Source organism: Nicotiana tabacum, chromosome 4, assembly GCF_000715075.1.
Source record: "Nicotiana tabacum cultivar K326 chromosome 4, ASM71507v2, whole genome shotgun sequence".
NCBI classification, from domain to species: Eukaryota; Viridiplantae; Streptophyta; class Magnoliopsida; order Solanales; family Solanaceae; genus Nicotiana; species Nicotiana tabacum.
In genome coordinates, this window is record NC_134083.1 from 26,428,400 (window position 1) to 26,449,350 (window position 20,951).

Sequence of the window (20,951 nt, forward strand, 5' to 3'; positions counted from 1 at the left end):
AAGTGCAGATCTCCTATAGGGTGGTTTGATGTTGGAGAATCTGGGTTATATGGGCCAGACCTAGTTCAGCAGGCCGTAGAGAAAGTAAAGCTCATCCGGGAGCGACTATTGACAGCTCAAAGTCGCCAGAAGTCATATTCTGACATGCGGTGATGAGACTTAGAGTTTGAGATTAATGACTGGGTATTCTTAAAGGTATCCCCTATGAAGGGCGTGGTGAGGTTTGGCAAGAAAGGCAAACTTAGCCCACGGTATATTGGGCCTTACAGGATTATTCGGAGAGTGGGCCAAGTAGCTTATGAGTTAGAATTGCCCTCAGAAATGGAGTTAGTCCATCCGATTTTTCACGTATCTATGCTACGGAAGTGCATTGGAGATCCTACCAGAGTGGTATCCACAGATGATGTACAAATTATGGAGGACTTGTCATACAAGGAAATTCCAGTTGCCATCTTAGACCGACAAATTCGCAAGCTACGAAATAAGGAGGTAGCCTCCGTGAAGGTTTTATGGAGAAGCAATAATGTGAAAGAGATGACATGGGAAGCGGAGGAAGAAATGAAGTATAAATACCCCCCATCTATTTCAAACTGAAGATATGGCTCGAGATGGGATGCTACAACACAACTCTATTCAGGCTAGTAGGTCATCAGATAAGCTCTTATTTTCGGACTTTCAGTATTTATGATTTACGACTCTTTGAGGTAAAGTGTTGTTATTTATAGACATTGGCCATGTGTGGCATGCATAGTAGAAACTAAACAGGTAGAAGGAGCTTTGAATGGCGATGGATGGGGAAATGCCCGTGCTACATTTTATGGAGACCAAACGGGTGGCGAAACTATGCGTAAGTTATACTTGTACTATACTTATATTACAATAATTACACTAAAAATATTAGTTAGTATAGTTATAAAAGCCAAATGATTTCCAATCCATGAGATGGATGGCATGATGAACGCCAATTTCATAATTATAATTTTCTTTTCTTCTTCGAAATGAAATAAATTTTCCATCTAAATAGAAATCGAGAAACACGAGTGAAGCTTGACAATTGATAAAACGTCTTTATTAATGATAGGCTAGTGGTTTTGGTTACACACGAGTATGTAAGATTACTATCGACTCGTCTGAATGTCAAAGTTAAAAGAAAGAAATAGAAAAATATGATATTATATTAAAGGAATGTTGTCATGTATGTGTAAAAAATATTTGCAACTTTATAAGTTTGATTTGTTCACGACATAGATATTAACAAATATTTGGATAATATTGCAGAGGGAGCTTGTGGCTATGGAAATTTATTCCAGCAAGGATATGGCTTGGAAACAGCAGCACTAAGCACAGCACTTTTTCACAATGGGGCAACCTGTGGAGCTTGCTTTGAAATAATGTGTGTAAATGCTCCTCAATGGTGCAATGCAGGGGTAAAAATTACAATAACAGCCACCAATTTCTGCCCTCCAAATTACACAAAAACTGTAGATGTTTGGTGCAATCCTCCACAAGAACACTTTGATTTGTCAGAGCCAATGTTCTTAAAAATAGCCAAATATAAAGCAGGGGTTGTCCCTGTAGTTTATAGGAGAGTCAAGTGCCACAAAAAAGGAGGGATCAAGTTTGAGATCAAAGGAAATCCTAATTGGATTCTTGTTCTTGTTTACAATGTGGGAGGTGTTGGAGATGTTGCCAATATCAAAATCAAAGGATCTAAAACTGGTTGGATTCCTATGTCGCGAAATTGGGGCCAAAATTGGCAGACTTCTGCACAATTGGTAGGACAGAGCTTGTCTTTCCAAGTACAAACTAGTGATGGCCAATGGGTTCAATCTGATGATGTTGTTCCTGCTAACTGGCAATTTGGTCAGAATTTTGAAGCGACCAATAATTTTAACTCGTGATGTATTGTGGAAAATGATTCCTTTTGAATCAATAGAGGGTTTATCGATATTTTTCTAAATTTCTGCTCATTCTCTATAGCTTTTAGTGTAATAGATTTATTTATGACCGCAAGAGCTAGAGTAAGAAACAAAATGAACACAATACCTCGATTTAACCCATCTATCCACATAAATACTCCCTCGGTTTATTTTTACTTATCCATTTTGGACTTTTTACGTCCCTTAAGAAATATATATTATGTATTTTACCATATAATCTCTAATAATGATAGCATTTCAAAGTCTTGGGAAATAATTTTGGAAATGAGTAATTAATATAAGGGTAAAATAATTTTTTTTTTTTTATCTTTCTCTTGATTTATTAAAATGGACAAGTAAAAGTAAAAATATATTTTTAATATATCGGACAAGTAAAAGTGAACAGAGAGAGTAATAAATTAACTTGTATTTATAGAGAGAGTCTACCCATAACACGCCAATAATCAATTTCGCTTTACTTATCCACAAACATTATTTTATTAAATTAATAATCAAGCCTTATATGTTCATTGCTTCATTAGTGATACAAGGAATTCCAAGTTTTTGGTGCTAGATCCTCCTATACTTATGCTGTTTCTAGCCATTTCCTTCAACTTAAGTGAGTTTGCTCTTATGCTGTCATCTGATAACAAATCCTCCACTTTTCTCTTAATTTCATATCCGGAAATGATCCCTTTCTCATCTGCATTCAACAATAAGCCTATTTCCCAACCATCAGAAATACAAGTCTGTGTATACAATTGATCTCCAAAATAAGGCCAACATAGAAAAGGTACTCCCATACTTACACTCTCCATTGTGGAATTCCAACCACAATGAGTCACAAAACAGGCAATTGAAGGGTGAGCCAACACCATTTCTTGAGGTGCCCACTCGACAATCTTCCCGCGCTTAGCCACTCTCTCTGAGAAATCACTCGAGTACAGAGCAAATGAACCATTTCCCAGGCCTGACCAAGCCACCCATAAGAATGGTCGATTCATAAGCTCGAGGCCTAATGCCAATTCTTCAACCTGTTGTTGGCTGAATCTTGAAGTGCTGCCAAAGGCTACATAAATAACTGATTTTGGAGCTTGTTTGTCTAGCCAGGTTAAGCAACTTGAATCTTCTGAATAAAGGCTTCCAGCAGACTGCCCATTGGCAAGTAAAGGACCAACAGGAAAAATATTGGTAGTCAAAATTGAAGCTGAAGGGGCAAGGTCAGTGAACCAGTTGCAAATAATCCAGTCCGAATTTATCATCCATTCAAAAATTTCTTTAATTGATACAAACATTATTTTTTGTTTATCCGCGCCCTGCGGATGGTACCACGTAAATTCAGCAGTGCTCATGGCTGGTAAATTTGGCACAACTTGAATATTCTCATTCTTTAATGGAGTTCCTGCAAGAGTTACAATCTTCCCAAGATTAGATTCATAAGTGCCTCAGCCTACGTTTGTCATGGCACTACGTTTAGAGCCGAGTCCAAAATTTAAACTTAGATGACTTCAACCTTTATATTCTCACCACTAATTTGCAATTACGAGTCCAGATTTTAATATATATATATATATATTTATGTTCCGTATATTTAATATATATATATATATATTTATGTTCCGTATAAAAAATGTTTTGATTCAGTCGATCATACATTGCTTCAGTTTAAATTGTTACTTCTCAAATCTCTTTTGTTATGCTTATGTCCATGGGCAGACGAGCAATACTAACAATAAAAAGTTTAGGATTATATATAAGGGGCATTAGCTTACCATCAGTGTCAATGACTTTTGCTTCAATAAGCTTAGATATATTGAGCCCCAAGGCCAAGCATCCTGGTGTAGAACAGAGATAAACAGCAGTCTTGATCCCCATTTTCTTAGGAATTTCCAGCAGAAATCCTAATGGTGAATCAAGTATAACACTAGTAACCTTGTCACTGGCCTTGTTGAGCAAGTCCTCCAAATGAGCAGGCATAACTTTCCTAATACTCTCAGACAATATTTGTAAATCTTTCCTATCATTCTCGGGATCAAGTCCATCTGGAACTGAGACTAAACGAATCATTCCTTCCCCAGAATCTGGAATTTCATGGGACAGAGTCGCGGACGAGAACTCTGTACTCACAAATGAGACCTTCACCCCATACTCGGCTATACGATGTGAAAGTTTGATGAGGGGCGCTGCGTGGCCTTGTAAGGGACAAGTCATTACCAAAACATGGCCATGACTGCCAGAAACTTTACAGCCATCGGCGTCCATTGACAATTTCTAACTTCTAAGTACCACCTCTGCGATAAATTTGTTTGATTTTATACACTTTGTATGAGATGACGACTTAGACTCGTACACAGCCATGGTTTGTTATAACAGAAAGAGCGCACATATTTCTTTCCCGAGTATATAGCTGATTTAACTCACTTAATATACCTTGGTCAGTTACCTTACACTTATCCTTCCTGAATCTATAGCTGATTGCCTCTTTCAATGAACTACTTCACGGGTCTTTTGATAGCAACCCAACCCATTCGTCAGACTCCAATTAAAAGTCCCAATTTTCCCCATATTTCTCTCTTTCATTACAAAATTCTTAGGGGCCCATTGATTTTGATGCTTTAAGGAACAACACTACATTACACCAACAGATAAACGATTCAACTGTAAATAGCCCAGATTAACACTACAATGAGTAAAAGTACAACACGTTTAATCAGGAACAGAGCAATTCCTTTGCTTGGTGTAAAAAATTGCAAGAATTTCAAATACAGTTGTAGAATATGCAATGCACATATCGATTTACCAGGCAGAAGCAACTTCGCTGTAAAAATCTCGGTCGACGATCTTTGAGTTACCCGTATTTGTCGAATGGAATTTATTCCATGAGATGCGGAGGATTTTTAGGGAGGTAAATTTGGGAAAGTTGCCTACGAAGCTAATTAAGAGCCCTTTTGGATTATTAGCGGGTTAAAAATAGCTCAAAAGCACTTACAGCCGAAATTGATAAATACATTTTTTATCAAAATGTACTGATAAGTGACCGTACTCTATCGAATAATAATATAGCAAGATGTCCAACGCATAGAAATTGGTTAATTTATTCTATATATATTTTTTGTTTTAATTACTATTTATAATAATCAGAAAGAGTTGAGTTGTGAGTTAATTAACTAAAAATGCGTAAATAAAGCAATGGAAAAATATTTTTTTTTGTTTCACAAATATAAAAAGATGTTGGGATACTGACTTCACTTAATATTTCTATAATATAGTAAATATATTTATTCTTTAATTTTTATTTCTCTCAAATGTATAAATGTCTCTCACGATTACACTTATATATTATTACTTAAGTTGAACAATTAGTTGCACTCCTTTCGGTTATACAAATTAATTATCAAAATAGTAATATTAAAGAACCAGAAATAAAGGCTTGAACTGAAACATGCTCTTTTTAGTAAGTCCATTTCGGTTACCCTACTCATTATAATAGATTACTACAGTATTTGCCTCTCTCGATAACAAATAAATGAAAGAATTAATTATAACATAATATAGATAGATATCACTACATAAATATGAACATCTATCAATAAAGCAGATAAACATAAAATAGAATTTAGCTCAAGCATATGAAATTATAGAATAATATCTATTATTATATAGAAATATTAAGATGTGTCATTCTCCCAACACAAGAAAAGTTAATTCATATTGGAGTTAATACCGACAACGGAAATATTCTTGCCCATTAAATAAGAGAATACAAAGAAATATTCAAGAAGAATATTTTTTCTTATTTAATTAAAAATAGGAATTAGAGTAATTTTCGACACTATTTTATTCGAAACTAGAGACGAAGCCAATATAATGGCTAAAAGATGAAAAAGAAGAGAAACTAAAGAAGAAAGAGAAAGGAAATAGCGGTATGCTTAAAATTTGATTTCGATGGTACACTTCTAACTTCTAAGCTTTCTTTCTCTGCCCCCTTGATTTCACGATTGATGCCTCTTTTTATAGGCAAACCATGACAAAATTTTCAATAAACTTCTAAATATGACCTTGTTATGCTTGGTTATGAGCTTCGGTTGTAGGTTAGTTATGTTGTAGTCGGTTGTGAGTAGATTGTTCTTTGTCATGGTAAATCACATTTATACAATGTCTTTCTTTAGCACTGTATTTCACTCTGCTTTAGCTTGTCCGTTTTTCTGCTTTTTCCTCTATAATCTTCTTGCTCTCGGGCCAATTCTTTTTTAACCTTTCCTACATGATTTAGACAAAAGTAGGGAAGAAATATGATAGTTTTTTGTGTTTTTACAAAGAAACTAAATGTTTAAAATCAAGTAAAATACACTTATCGAATTCTCCCACATTTGAACTTTTACTCGTTCTCGAGAATATATATATATATATATATATATATATATATATATATATATATATATATATATATATATATATATATATATATATATATATATATATATATATATATATATATATATATATATATATATATATATATATATATATATATATATATATATATATATATATATATATATATATATATATATATATATATATATATATCTTCACTTTTACTCTACAAGTATCACCGTTAGACATCTTTGAGTTTTAGAAAAAACAAGAATACTAAATCAGTTATTTACAATAAATCATAGGCTTGTCTTTCTTGTCAATCGCGACAAGAGTGGGTTGCTCTAGTGGTGAGCACCCTCCACTTCCAACCAATAGGTTGTGAGTTCGAGTCACCCCAAGAGCAAGATGGGGAGTTCTTGGAGGGAGGAAGCCGAGGGTCTATCGGAAACAGCCTCTCTACCCTAGGGTAGGGGTAAGATCTGCGTACACACTGCCCTCCCCAATTTAGAATCTTTTAGGACTTTTATTAGCTTATAATGTTAATCTATGGGCTGATAGGATACAAGAAATTTTTTTAAAGTGACTTTTTCTTTTTCTTTTCTTTTTGGTGGCTTGATTTTCAAACATAGATGACTTTGTTCAAGACTTACAGTCAAAGTAGATGCCTTGATTTTCTTTAAACAATCAAAGCTGCGTCACAGCAGAAAACTTACATTAGCAAAAATGGAGGCATAAAGTTAGAAGTCTTCATTGTTCTATGAACCTAAAATATTCAAGATATGTTGCCAAGAAATGAGCAAAAGTTATTCATGTGCAAATTATTCTGAAAATTCTCTCGCTTCACTCTTTTTTTTTTCAAATTAAACAAAAGTGTACTAAAATAACATAATAATAATTTTCTTTTTTAAGGCAAAGTACTAAAATAACGCAAAGACAAGAAAATAAGCCATTTTTGTTGTAAATGTGCAGAGTACCAAAATAACTTACATTAAAATTTCATTCAAGGTTTCATTACAACCAACAAGTTAGACTATGTACAAGCTATTTCCATAGCTATCAAAATGATGTTACCTGTTGCAACCTTCTTCTTCATACTAACATGAAAACATAAACCAACAGGTCAACTTCTAGCTGCCTCTCATGGCTAGTACAACAAAATTTTAGTACTTATTGCTATAACACCAAACTATCAACCTTAGATCTGCCATTTCATGGCCTATTTACACACAAAAAAAACTTCACCTATCAGCATGTCAAAGTACTCCATTCTATCATCCAACAAAAAAGCATTAAAGAAAGTTTTTTTTTCTTTCTAAAGTTATGTTGAAAAAAACTTTCTTCTTCCCGTGAACAAAATCACAAACATCCACCAACCAATTTCTCCAAACAAGTAAAGTGGAACCAGTCAACAACCCCAAAATTATTATAGAGAAAAAATCACTAGAAAATTACCATCTCCCACACCTAAACTGTTCATTCTCCTGAATGAACAAAGCTTAGTTCTTAATTTTCATGACCATTACCTTGAAAGAGATCAAGTTATGTACTGACATCAAAGTCATTTACTTGTTGAATATGAACCGACGAACCGTCAGTAGTAGCTACTCCATGGTTAGCTTCCAGATTAGAAAAAACAGAGAGGCTGACTGCTAAATGCCACCGGACCTGGTGTAGATCAACTTCCCCTGTTTAAATCCATCATTGTTGTGGGAAGTGGTGTTGGTACAAATACAGATGGTCCCTGATAGAAATTTGCACCTGCAACATTAAAGCTACCACCACCTGGAGCTGTAAAATGAGGCAAAAAACTAGGAATATCAGAACTTTTCATAATGTTAGCAATATTGCACATCACAGTTGCTATTGTGTAGATTATGGGAGAGGTATATGCAAATTGATTTTGCAAAGTTTGGCATATGAGATTTTGAGTATTTCTAGCTTATGTTAATTCTTTCATGATATGTTCAACATGTGCTGACAATACTGCTTCACACACTGCTTTTTCACTTCTGAAAATCTCCCAACTGTTCATCAATTCAGTCTGCCTTCCTAACAATTCTTGCATACTAGCCAGAATATCGGGGACGGGGATAGTTGGGGTGGTTCCAACTTCTGAATTAAGAGGTTGTGCTGGCTCATTCTCTGCTTGGTCTCCATTGCCAACAAGCCTTTGTTCCTGTTCAATTTGGGTTGGACCAGTAGGAGGCCTCAAACTATGGAGAAGGTCGTTACCGATAAAGCATGAATTTTCAGTCTTTGGTAAACCACTCAAATCCACATCAACAAAGAAACCAAACGAGTGATAGTTGAAGGAAAATACAAGCATTCACAATCCGGCTTGATCCGACAATTAACCATAGCATCGCTAACCAATCTCCCCACATTCACAGGCAATTCATGCATAATCGCATGTATCAAAAGAACTCTTTCTATATTGTAGTTCGAGGTATTCAAATATGGGATCACGCCAGAACTGACGAATCTACCCCAAGCTCTTGCTAATTCAATCATACATGAACAATTAATACTCAAAGGGCGTTCAGCAGTTCCCGAGTAAACTTTAAAGCCATTAGGACACAACTCGCCCAACACATGTCTTACAAAATCTACATCCCGATCATCCATAAATTTCTTGGTTTCACTATCATCAATGTTTCTCAAGTTAAAAATATCATTTATAAATTCAGCATCAAAGTGAATGATTTTACCTCTCACTGTTGAAGTACGACTTACTGGATTAAGATTGCTGTAGAAGTCCAGAACTATGTTTCGATTGTAATCCCCCGGGCACTGAACAAAAGACCTCCAACCAAAAGCAGCAACAATTTGTAAGATTTATTGTGCCTTTAAACCATTAGAAGGGAAAAGCATCATCTCATATTCTTCAACCACTGTTCGATTTGCCGCTCTAAGTCTCCATGATGCCGGGTCAAGGATTTCCCTTCTAGAGTTATTGAAACTATTTGAAAGAGTTAATTGTGCAAGATTCTTTTCAAGTGAAAATCAAGTGTCTAACCAGATGGGTGTATTTGGAAAATTGAACAGAGAAGAAACAAAAGGGTCCAAAGATAGTGAAAGTAGTTGAAGATAAGAAAAAGAGAAGAAATATTTTTTATTTTATTTTATTAGGTGATAGTCATGGCTAAGAAATAACAGAGAAGGGTGGTGGATACTGTACAATGGTGGTTGGGGCTGAAGCAAGAGAAACGAAGGGGGTTTTTCATTGTTGGGAACGCTGTTTGGTTTTGAGAGAGATAAATGTGAGGTGAAAATAATTTTGTACACCTATTATTTATTTACAATCTCTTACTTTTTAGATTTTTTTACCAATCCACCGTAACAAGATTAGTTTGTTGTTTTGATAAGTTTCACTTTTCTTCTTTTTTTCATTAAAGCTTGATTTTTGAACAAATTTTTATCTTTTTTTTTTTACTTTTTTTTAAAAACTATGTAATAACAACTTGCTGAAAGTTACATAAACATAAAAAAATAGAAACTTCTTTTATTTACTTAGTAAATTAAAATAATAACCAACATACATGAAGAAAATCTTTTTTTATCTTTACTTTGTGACTAATACTTACATTACAATTATTATACAGTATATATACATTATATTTTTAATTAATTTTTTTTATTTAGATATAAAAGTACTTGTATATATATTGTTAATAAATTACAAAAATTAAGAAGACCAATAAGAGAATAGTTCTGAGTTTAATGGCGTCAACTCGACTTATTATATATGTTGAAACCTGTTTGTCAAATGTTCTGGTGACATAAGGCTTCAAACGATGGCCGTTCACTTTGAATTTATTTTTCCCATTCATGTGTTGTATTTCAATGGCACCATAATGGGTTACTTCAGTTATAACGTACGGTCCTGTCCAGCGTGACTTGAACTTTCCTGGAAATAATCTCAACCGACTATTGTATAACATAAAACTATCTCCAACTTTAAAGATTTTATGGCGAATGTGCTTGTCATGCCATTTTTTTGTCTTTTCTTTATACAATTTAACATTTTCATATGCTGTAAGTCTAAACTCTTCCAACTCATCAAGCTGCAATAGACGATTTTTTTCTGCATCTGGCAAGTTTAAATTTAATAATTTTATAGCCCAATATACTTTATGTTTTAACTCTACAGGTAAATGACAAGATTTTCCAAAAAATAGTCTATAAGGAGATGCCTATCGAAATTTTGAAAGCAGTTCTGTAAGCCCACAAAGCGTCATCTAATTTTAGAGACAAGTTTTTTCGGAAAGAGCCAACTGTTTTTTCTAAATTTCTTTTTAATTCTCTGTTGAGTACTTCTACTTGTCCGCTTGTTTGAGCATGATATGAAGTTCCTGTTTTATGAGTAACTACATACCTTGACAACAAACTAGCAAATTGTCTATTTATAAAATGAGTTCCTTGATCACTTATGATAACTCGTGGAGTTTCAAATCTAAAAAAGATATTTTTCTTGAGAATATAACAAACAACTCGAGCATCATTATTTTTAGTAGCAATTGCTTCTACCCATTTTGAGACATAATCAATAGCTACTAAAATATATTCGCAATCACTTGAAGGAGGAAAATGACTTATGAAGTCAATGCACCAAACATCAAATATTTCACACACAACGATAGAGTTAAGAGGTATCTCATCCCTTTTTGAAATGTTGCCGGTTCTTTGACATTTGTCACAAACGGCAACAAAATTTCTTGCATCTTTGAACAAAGTATGCCAGAGATAACCAACTTCAAGTACTTTAGCTGACGTCCTTCTTCCTCCGTAGTGTCCTCCTACAGCTCCATCATGGCAATAACTTAAAATATTATTCATTTATGTCTCAGGTATATCTCCTGATTATGTCATCTGCACAAAATTTAAACAAATAAGGATCTTCCCAGTAATAATGTCTTGCCTCTTTTTTAAGCTTTTTTCTTTGATCATAAAAAAAATCTTTTGGAATCCACCCTCCCGCTAAATAATTGGCAATATCAACAAACCAAGGAGATCTATTGACAACCTTTGCGACTGAAAAGATATGCTCATCAGAAAATTCCTCTTGGATATCTAGTATTTCAGTAGGAGGATTCTCTAAACGTGATAAATGATCAACTACCTAATTTTTTGAACCTTTTCTATATTTTATTTCAAAATTAAATTCTTGCAAAAGGAGTATCCATCTTAGCAATCTAGGTCTAGCGTCTTTCTTTGCTAATAGATACTTTAAGGTTACATGATCAGTGAACACTGTAATCTTCATTCCTATAAAATAAGAATAAAATTTGTCAAACGCAAATACTACTGCCAATAACTCCTTCTCGGTTGTTGCATAATTCACTTGAGATTCATTGATGGTTCTGTTAGCATAGTATATGGGTCTAAAGATCTTATTTTTCTTTTATCCCAATATCGCTCCTACTGCTATATCACTTGCATCATTTATGGCAGGCTATAATCTTGTATTTTAGTCGCTTATTTCACTCTAATTTACTGTACTTTAATTGAGTTGGTGTAACGACCCGGTCGATCGTTTTGAGTATTATAATCCCGTTTTCTCATTTACTTCTCAATTTATGCTTTACAATTATTTTATGACTTATCGGGTTAATTGGTTCGGGACCGGTGAGGTTTTAGAATGAATTGGAACACTTAGTTCCAAGGTTTAAAGCTTAAGTTAAAATAGTGATCGGATATCGACTTATATGTAAACGACCCCGGAATAGAATTTTGATGATTTCAATAACTCCGTATGGTGATTTTGGACTAAGGAGCATGTTCGGAAAATTATTTGGAAGTCCGTAGTGGAATTAGGCTTGAAATGGCGAAAGTTGAATTTTTGGGAAGTTTGAACGGGGGGTTGACTTTTTGATATCGGGGTCGAAATCCCGTTCTGAAAACTTTAGTAGGTCCGTTATACCATTTATGACTTGTGTGTAAAATTTGAGGTTAATCGGACTTGATTTGGTAGGTTCCGGCGTCGTTTGTGGAAACTTGAAATTTCAAAGTTCATTAGGCTTGAATTGGGGTATGATTCGTGGTTTTAGCGTTGTTTGAGGTGATTTGAGGGTTCAACTAAGTTTGTATGATATTTTTGGACTTGTTGGTATGTTTGGTTGAGGTCCCGGGGGCCTCGGGTGAGTTTCGGATGGTTAACGGATCAAATTCGGACTTAAAACCAATGCTGGAATTTTTGCTTCTGGTATTTTCGCACCTGCGGAGGTTTAATCGCAGGTGCGAAGCCGCATGTTCGCACCAGCCATCGCAGAAGCGGAGCGAGCCTCGCAAATGCGAGCCCGCAGAAGCGGCTCCTAGCTCCCAGAAGCGGTTCCAGTGGAGGCTTGGCGAAACCGCAGAAGCGGTTGAATTCTCGCACCTGCGAGACCGCAGAAGCGGCTAAGTGAGTCGCAGGTGCGGAACCCCTGGACAGTATACATTTCGAAGGGGTTCCGAGTTTTGCCATTTTTGGACCTTCAAGCACGATTTTTGGGACGATTTTCAGAGAGAATTCAAGGAAAACTTGAGGTAAGTCACTTGTGATTATTTCTACTCCATAATATTGAATTATCATCGAATAATCCGACTAGATTATATGTTTTTGAGGTCTAAATCGGGGATTTGAACTTAGGGATTTAGAAATAAGATTTGATGATTTGGAGGTCGAGTTGATGTCGGATTTTGGTAAAATTGGTATGGTTAGACTCGTAGTTGAATGAGCTTTCAGATTTTGTAACTTTTGCAGGGTTTTGAGACGTGGGTCCAGCGGGCGATTTTTGAGCTAAATTTCGGATTTTGTTGAAAAATTAATATTTTCTTATGGAATTAATTTCAATAAATTTTATTGACTGAATCGAATTAATTGTGGCTTGATTCGAGGTATTTGGAGGCCAATTCACGAGGCAAAGGCATAGCGGAGTAAAGAATTACACGGTTTGAGGTAAGTAACACTTCTAAACTTGGTTCTGAGGGTACGAATCCTCGAAATTTGTTATGATATAAATTGTTTGGAGGTGACACACACGCTAGGTGACGAGCATGTAGACGTGCACTATAGAAATTGTGTCTTGAATAAATCCTGTGCAGTTGTAAAATTAATGAATCATGTTATTATTTGACCGTGTTCCACGTGTGAGAGAAATTGAGCCGAGGCTCTTATTAAATATCGTGTTTAGGCTATGTGCCAATATTTTTGACCCATAGGGTCGTGTTGCTGTTGAATTAATTATTTTAAAATTATACATTTCATACTCAGTCATAGTCGTCCATTGTGAGGATATTTATGGGATCAAGCTGCGCGTTGTAGCATGACATATTGGCTTTATATATGTTATCATTAAATGGATCGGGGCTGCCCGCCTGCAGCAGGCCAGAATGGCTTTATACATTATTATTATTGGATCGGGGCTGCCCGCCTGCAACAGGCCTTATAGGCTTTACTATTTTATGGATCGGGGATGCTCGCCTGCAGCAGGCCTTATAGGCTTTATTATTATACGGATCGGGATTGTCCGCCTGCAGTAGGCCATAAAGGCTTTATATCACGCTTGGGCTGAAGGAGCCCCTCCGGAGTCTGTACACATCCCCAGTGAGCGTAGATGATTATATATATTCGGGATGGGTTTCCTAGGGCATGAACTTGCCTTACTTATTTATATTGTAATGAATTTACTTGGACATGGATCTTGTCTGTATCATTTACATTTGGGGATAAATTACCCCAGGGCTGGATTGGCCTTATACGGTACTGAGTGACTGACTGTCAGTCGATGTGTATTTATATACGGGTTGGAACACCCCTGGGCTGGATTGGCCATAAACAGTACCGAGTGACCGAATAATTGGTGACCAGTATTTACTTGAGGTCTTTCTACTGAGATGTCATGTTCCTCATACCATGCAGTATTGATCTATTTCGCTTGTACTGAGTTTTACAGTTGAACTTGAAAGCATGCCTACATTTCTGTATCATTATTTATACTGGGTTGTACCTGTGGAGTTCGTCACTACTTTCAGCCCAGAGGTTAGTCTTGTTACTTATTGAGTTAGTTGTACTCATACTACACTCTGCACCTCGTGTGCAGATCCAGGTGCTCCCGGATATGACGACTGCTAGAATTCGGAGTTATTTCTGTTGGAGACTATCAAGGTAGCTGCTTGACGACCGCAGACTTGATTCCCTTCCTGTTTAGTTATTGTACTGTTCTATATTTCAGACAATGATTTTTATCAGTCAGACTTTGTATTCATTTAGATGCTCATGTACTCAGTGACACCGGGTTTTGGGAGTGTTATAATTGAAATTGTGAGTTTCTTCCGCTGAATTTAATTATTTTGTTTTCAAACTTAAAAGATATGGTGGTTTATTGAAATTGTAGACTTGTCTAGTATTGAGATAGACGTCATCACGACAGGTGAGATTTTGGGTCGTGACAGTTGGAGCTTTAATCGCTAGTGTTTTGCACTAATTGTGTGTTTTATGCCTTATAGGAGTGATTCCGATCTATGTAGATGTTATGGAATGAATTCATGATATTTTGGAGCTTTGAAGTCTGAGTAAATTCCCAAGGATTAAGTTGGGATCGTGTTCGGGGATCAACGGATGATAGTGCACTTTAAGAACGAAACGAAGAATCGAGCAGGCATACTGCGCATTGTCCAGTAAAATGCACATAACTTTTCGCTCAGAAATCCATTTGGGCTCCACAATATATCGTTGGAAATCTATGTAAAAGGGATACAACTTTTATGTTTTATGTTTTTCCAAATTCCCAAATGATGCCATCCAGGTGCGCGATCGCGCACTGGGCGTGCACTTGGGGCAGAACAATGTGCAAAATGCGGAACCAAGTGCGCGAGCAGGTCTCCAGGTGCGCAGCCATGCATTTCCTATACGGGAAGAGTCCTATTTCGCTAAGAAAATGGTAGTTTTGTCCGTTTTTTGGGGGGGCGTATTAAATACCCCAAAATACCATTTTAGAACAACTTTTGACATACCTTAGACCTAAGGAAGCTAAGGAGAAGAGGGAGAAGCAAGAGCAGAAGGATTTCATCCTTCTTTCCTCACTCAAGATCTGGGTTTGGATTGTATTTATGTTTTCCTATACTTTTGTTTCATTTGTGGAAAACATCTCCATGTGTATGGAGTAGAACCTTTTGGGTCATTTTGATTTGGTGTATTGATGGTTGTTTGTGGATTATAACTCTATTTTTATGTATTTGAATCATTTTTGAAAGATTTAATTGTTGCATCTATGTTCACTTGTTCTTATAATCGAGAGATGCATAACTTATGATATATTTGCACTATATTGTTGGTTGCGTTCATAGATTCTTATAAGTAATCGAAAGAGGCTAGTGGAATCCTTGATTAAACCTAGTTGGGAGGATAATGGAAAGAGATTCTCCTAAAGACCAATCCATTACAAATTCTTGCATATCTTTACCGAGCGTAAATTGGTTCATATTGTGAGGTTGAGACTTAATCGAGAGAGGAGTTTCTACTAAAAAATTGTACTGATAATTAAGTGAATTCGAGAGACTCACTTGAACATTAGTAGTAAATTATCTAGAGTTAGATCCCGAATAATTATCTTGCACCTATCCTATCAACCTATATTTTCTCCCATTGATAACTTCCTTGCTTACCTTTGTTGCGATTGTCATTAGTCAATAGATTTAGGTTCTTAGTTAATTATAGTTAGAAATCATAGAAATCTCCATTGTTGATCCTCCTGGATAGCAATCAAGCTAGAAACTACGAGAACACTGTTTAAATCCAATCCATGTGTACACGATATTATACTATACTATCTTTGACTAGCGAGCACAATTTAAGTGTGTGTTTTGTGCTCATTAAATTTTGGCGTCGTTACCACGGATTGGCAATCAATAGTGTTTGAAATAGTTTGTAGTGCTAATTCAGGAATTAGCTTTTCTATTTTCTTTTTCTTTATGTTATTTTTAGTTTTGTTATGTTAACTTCTCTTCAAGATTTCTTTTGTTGAAGAAATCTTGAAGAACATATTCTTGATACTGAACTCTAAATGTTGTAAAGATAGAGTACAACCAGCCTAAGAGAACGGTTAAAGAGTTAGCAGCTGAACATTATCAGCGGTCTGCTATGTGTTTTAAATGCGGTGGAAATCATCTATGGGTTGATTGTCAAGCAGGTAGGTATTCTTCCTATGGTTCATATTTTGAACACTCTCACTTTGTCTCTAGTCCGTACAGGTATGAGGATTCATATGTGAACAATTCTGACTCTGGTTGGGATGAATACCCTTATTATGACTGGAATGCAAGCGAAGTGAGACAACCACCTCAAGCGGAGAATGTTAGTTTAGAAGAGATTATGTATAAGTTCATGAATAAGGTGGAAGAGAGATTTACACAAGATGATAAAGACATTAACAACCTAACAATGCAAGTGAGTCAAATAATAAGTACACTTTCAGAAAGCTCATTACATTGTGATGATGAATATACGGAAAAGATACTGTGCGAAATTGGGCTTATCCGAGATGATGAACATCTATAAAGAGAGTTTTCCACTCTTCAAAAAGACTCTTTTTCAACTGAGATGATTGAAGATGAGGCTTGGGTTGATTGTGCATAAAAAAAAGAGTTCAAATCCCCATCCACCTATCCACGACCACAATTTTTATTAGAAGAGAATGAGGAACAAATGGTCTTGGACATGCTAGAGGAACACTCACATGGCCCTTCTTCTTCATTTTCTTATTCTAACCTTGATCATGTGAATTTTATTTTTGGGTATTTACAGGAATATACAGGGATTGATCTTGTGAATGAATGTAAAAATAAGTTGAGGATAATCCTACAAGAACAATCTACCGCTCAAAATGAGGCCAAGAAAGAAAGAAAAGAGCGAGTCTTTCAAATATCCTTAAAGGACTTTGGTCTGATGAGCTCCATAAAGAATCCCGGGGAGCGAAATCGAAAAATGCATTCAGAATTAGGGATGGAGTTCACAAGTTCTCGGAAATAAAAAAAGTCCAGGGGAGTTTACTTTACCTCTTACTTTTTATTTGTGTGTCATGGGGACACCCCATAATTTAAAATGTGGGGTGGGGATGTAAATACGTAAATAACTGTTTGTTTTCTTTCATTGGATATTATGTAGTACATATATGAATATCGGTATTTCTAGTTTATTTTGGTTGGTTGCAGGACTTAAAAAAAAGCGATTTTCTTTTGTAGGTCATGTATTAATTCCCCCTTGGTTTTTCTTTGTGCCGCAGTTCTTTTCCAAGGATTTTATTTGAACCGGGTGTAGTTAGTTTTTATTTTTTTAGGAGTAGGAAACCTTGTGCTGTGATTTTAAATGAAAGCAATATCTCTTGAATTTATTATGCCTTGAGAATAGTAAGTGCTTTAGTTGTGACACTTAGGCTCAGTTTTTGACTCTTGTATAAGTACTTTAAAATGTATGATCTTAACTTTGCTTAACTACTTTGATTAGAGTGTCTTGATGAGTCCGATCCTGAGTGAGTTTTGTGCCATGTGTGTGTGTGAGAGAGATTTTGTGTATTTTGTGCACTGCATTTGATGTCTAGAACTTGCCCTGTGTGTTTGCAAAGCAAAATAGTAGATTTGTTCAGTCTTGAAAATAATATAGGCGTTTATTTGTTGAGCCAGCTATATATTTTAATCACCAAATTGTTATGTATCGTAGTTAACCCCGTTTAGCCTGTAATTATGTTTCTTTGGTAACCACATTACAAGCCTTACCCTTTAGTTTGAATTGACCATCTATTTGAACCATTTACCTCCTGTGAGCACTTGAAATTGATATGAACTTTGTAAAAGTTGAAGTGTGGGGTGGTTGGTTTGGCTTTTGAGTGCAACTATTGAAATAAGGATAAAGGTGCATTGTTGTGAAAAAGTATGAGCCACTTGAATCAAAAAAAAAATGAAGAAAAAAATAGTTTATATTCATTGATAGTGGTAACTTTTGATGTATTTGTACTTAAAGAAGTTGGGAGTTGACATATACAGATGTGAAGGTGGAGTTATGGTTTGACATAAGTGTGGGATTTAAAGGTTAAGTATATATATTAAAAGTTCTTAGGGAGGTGTAGTTACTCTTATATCTAAATGTATCATACCCGTCCCGCAGCCTACATTACAACTAATTAAAGTCCTACTTGATCCTTGACTGAATAAGCTCAATTAGTAGAGTAGTACATTACCGGCCAACTTATGGTACATCTTTTGTTGCACATGAATGTTGTTCTGAGGGTGAGCGAATTCTTCCTATCTTGAGTTCCTAATTGTTCTTAAACTTTATTGTTTGTGGAACTACTCGTTATTCTTGTGTAAGGGCACTTGATTCATGAAGGAATGGTAATGTCATTGACCTATGTGTTAGAGTAAGTGAGTAGGTTGTGAAAAATGCGTGGTGCTTTTGAGTTAAATCTTGAGGGGAGAATGTTACGGTATTGTGCTTAATCTATTTTAAATATTCTTGGTGTAATAAGTTAGGGGAGTTGTTTAAAAAGGTCGTGTCTATATAAAGTGTGGTTTGATTGCTCAAGGACGAGCAATGGTTTAACTGTGGGATGTTTATGGTAGGCTATAATTTTATATTTTAGTCTCTTATTGCACTCTAATTTACTGCAATTTAATTGAGTTGGAGCTTTAATCGCTAGTGTTTTGCACTAATTGTGTGTTTTATGACTTGTAGGAGTGATTCCGATCTATGTAGATGTTATGGAATGAATTCATACTATTTTGGAGCTTTGAAGTCTGAGTAAATTCCCAAGGATTAAGTTGGGATCATGTTCGGGGATCAACGGATGATAGTGCACTTTAAGAACGAAATAAAAAATCGAGCAGGCATACTGCACATTGTCCAGTAAAATGCACATAACTTTTCGTTCAGAAATCCGTTTGGGCTCCGCAATATATAGTTGGAAAGCTATTTAAAAGGTCTACAACATGTTTTACGTTTTCCCAAATTCCCAACTGATACCACCCAGGTGCGCGATCGCGCACTAGGCGCACACTTGGGGTAGAACAATGTGCAAAATGCGCAACCAAATGCGCGAGCAGGTCTCCAGGTGCGCGGCCGCGTATGTCTTTTCTGGGAAGAGTCCTATTTCGCTAAGAAAAGGGTAGTTTCATCCGTTTTTATTTTGGGGGCGGATTAAATACCCCAAAACACCATTTTAGAACAACTTTTGACATACCTTAGACCTAAGGAAGCTAAGGAGAGGAGGGAGAAGCAAGAGCACAAGGATTTTATCCTTCCTTCCTCACTCAAGATCCGAGTTTGGATTGTATTTATGTTTTCTTATACTTTTGTTTCATTTGTGGATAACTTCTCCATGTCTATGGAGTAGAACCTTTTGGGTTTTAATAGATTTGGTGTATTGATGGTTGTTTATGGATTATAACTCTATTTTTATGTATTTAAATTATTTTTGAAAGATTTAATTGTTGCATCTATGTTCACTTGTTCTTGTAATTGAGAGAAGCATAACATGTGATATATTTGCACTATATTGTTCGTTGAGTTCATAGATTCTTCTAAGTAATTGAAAGAGGCTAGTTGAATCCTTGATTAAACCTAGTTAGGAGGATAATCGAAAGTGGTTCTCCTAAAGACCAATCCATTCCGAATTCTTGCATATCTTCACCGACCGTAAATTGGTTCATATTGTGAGGTTGAGACTTAGTCGAGAGAGGAGTCTCTACTAAACAATTGTACTGATAATTAAGTGAATTCGAGAGACTTACTTGAACATTAGTAGTGAATTATCTAGATTTAGATCCCGAATAATTATCTTGCACCTATCCTATCAACCTATATTTTCTCCCATTGATAACTTCCTTGCTTACCTTTGTTGCGATTGTCATTAGTCAATAGATTTAGGTTCTTAGTTACTTGTAGTTAGAAATCATAGAAATCTCCATTGTTGATCCTCTTGGATAGCAATCAAGCTAGAAACTATGAGAACACTATTTAAACCCAATCCATATGGACACGATAATATACTATACTATCTTTGACTAGCGAGCACAATTTAAGTGTGTGTTTTGCACTCGCCAATCATACATTATTTCAAGTGCCTGGCTCCAATCAGGAGAGACAACAATTGGAGCATTAGTCAATTGTTCTTTGATAAACTCAAATGCTTTTCTGTAACATCTAAAAATTCAAACTTCACATCTTTCATCAGTAGGTTAGTCAGAGGTTTTAAAAATTTTAAAAAGTCTTTTATAAACCTTCTGTAAAAACCCGCATGCCCTAAGAAACTTCTCATACCTTTAACGGTGGTAGGAGAGTGTAATCCTGCCATAAGATCAATTTAGCCTTATCAACTTCTATTCCTTTAGCGGTGATTTTATGTCCTAAAATAATTCTCTCTATTACCATAAAGTGACATTTTTTCCAGTTAAGAACTAAATTTGTTTATTCACATATTTTAAGCACCAAAGTTAAATGATAGAAACAATCCTCAAATGTCTTACCAAAAAGTATGAAATCATCCATGAAAATATCAAGAAACTTTTCAGTCATATTTGAGAAAATTTCCGACATGCAACGCTGAAATATAGCAGGAGCATTACATAGTCCAAATGGCATTCTTCTGTAAGCATACGTACCTTGGGGGCATGTGAATGTGG

General features: G+C 35.6%; 2 protein-coding genes and 1 long non-coding RNA gene across 3 annotated transcripts; 1 reads left to right on the top strand and 2 right to left on the bottom strand.

Annotated features, from left to right (window-relative positions):
* Positions 1-781: 781 nt before the first annotated feature.
* LOC142179837 (expansin-A23-like) lies at positions 782-1,958 on the top strand. The gene is made up of 3 exons (XM_075250722.1): positions 782-847; positions 1,082-1,142; positions 1,249-1,958. The coding sequence occupies exons 1-3, from the start codon at positions 782-784 to the stop codon at positions 1,899-1,901; spliced, it is 780 nt and encodes a 259-aa protein (XP_075106823.1). The 3' UTR covers positions 1,902-1,958.
* Positions 1,959-2,398: 440 nt separating this feature from the next.
* LOC107773063 (UDP-glycosyltransferase 83A1) lies at positions 2,399-4,906 on the bottom strand. Its single transcript, XM_016592508.2, has 2 exons — positions 3,692-4,906; positions 2,399-3,321 (listed from the first exon to the last, which is right to left on the bottom strand). The coding sequence occupies exons 1-2, from the start codon at positions 4,179-4,181 to the stop codon at positions 2,447-2,449; spliced, it is 1,365 nt and encodes a 454-aa protein (XP_016447994.2). The 5' UTR covers positions 4,182-4,906; the 3' UTR covers positions 2,399-2,446.
* A 2,342-nt stretch (positions 4,907-7,248) lies between these two features.
* On the bottom strand, positions 7,249-9,561 carry LOC107770168 (uncharacterized). The gene is made up of 2 exons (XR_001644544.2): positions 9,008-9,561; positions 7,249-8,087 (listed from the first exon to the last, which is right to left on the bottom strand). It is a non-coding gene; the product is annotated as an uncharacterized LOC107770168 (long non-coding RNA).
* Between the last annotated feature and the right edge of the window lie 11,390 nt (positions 9,562-20,951).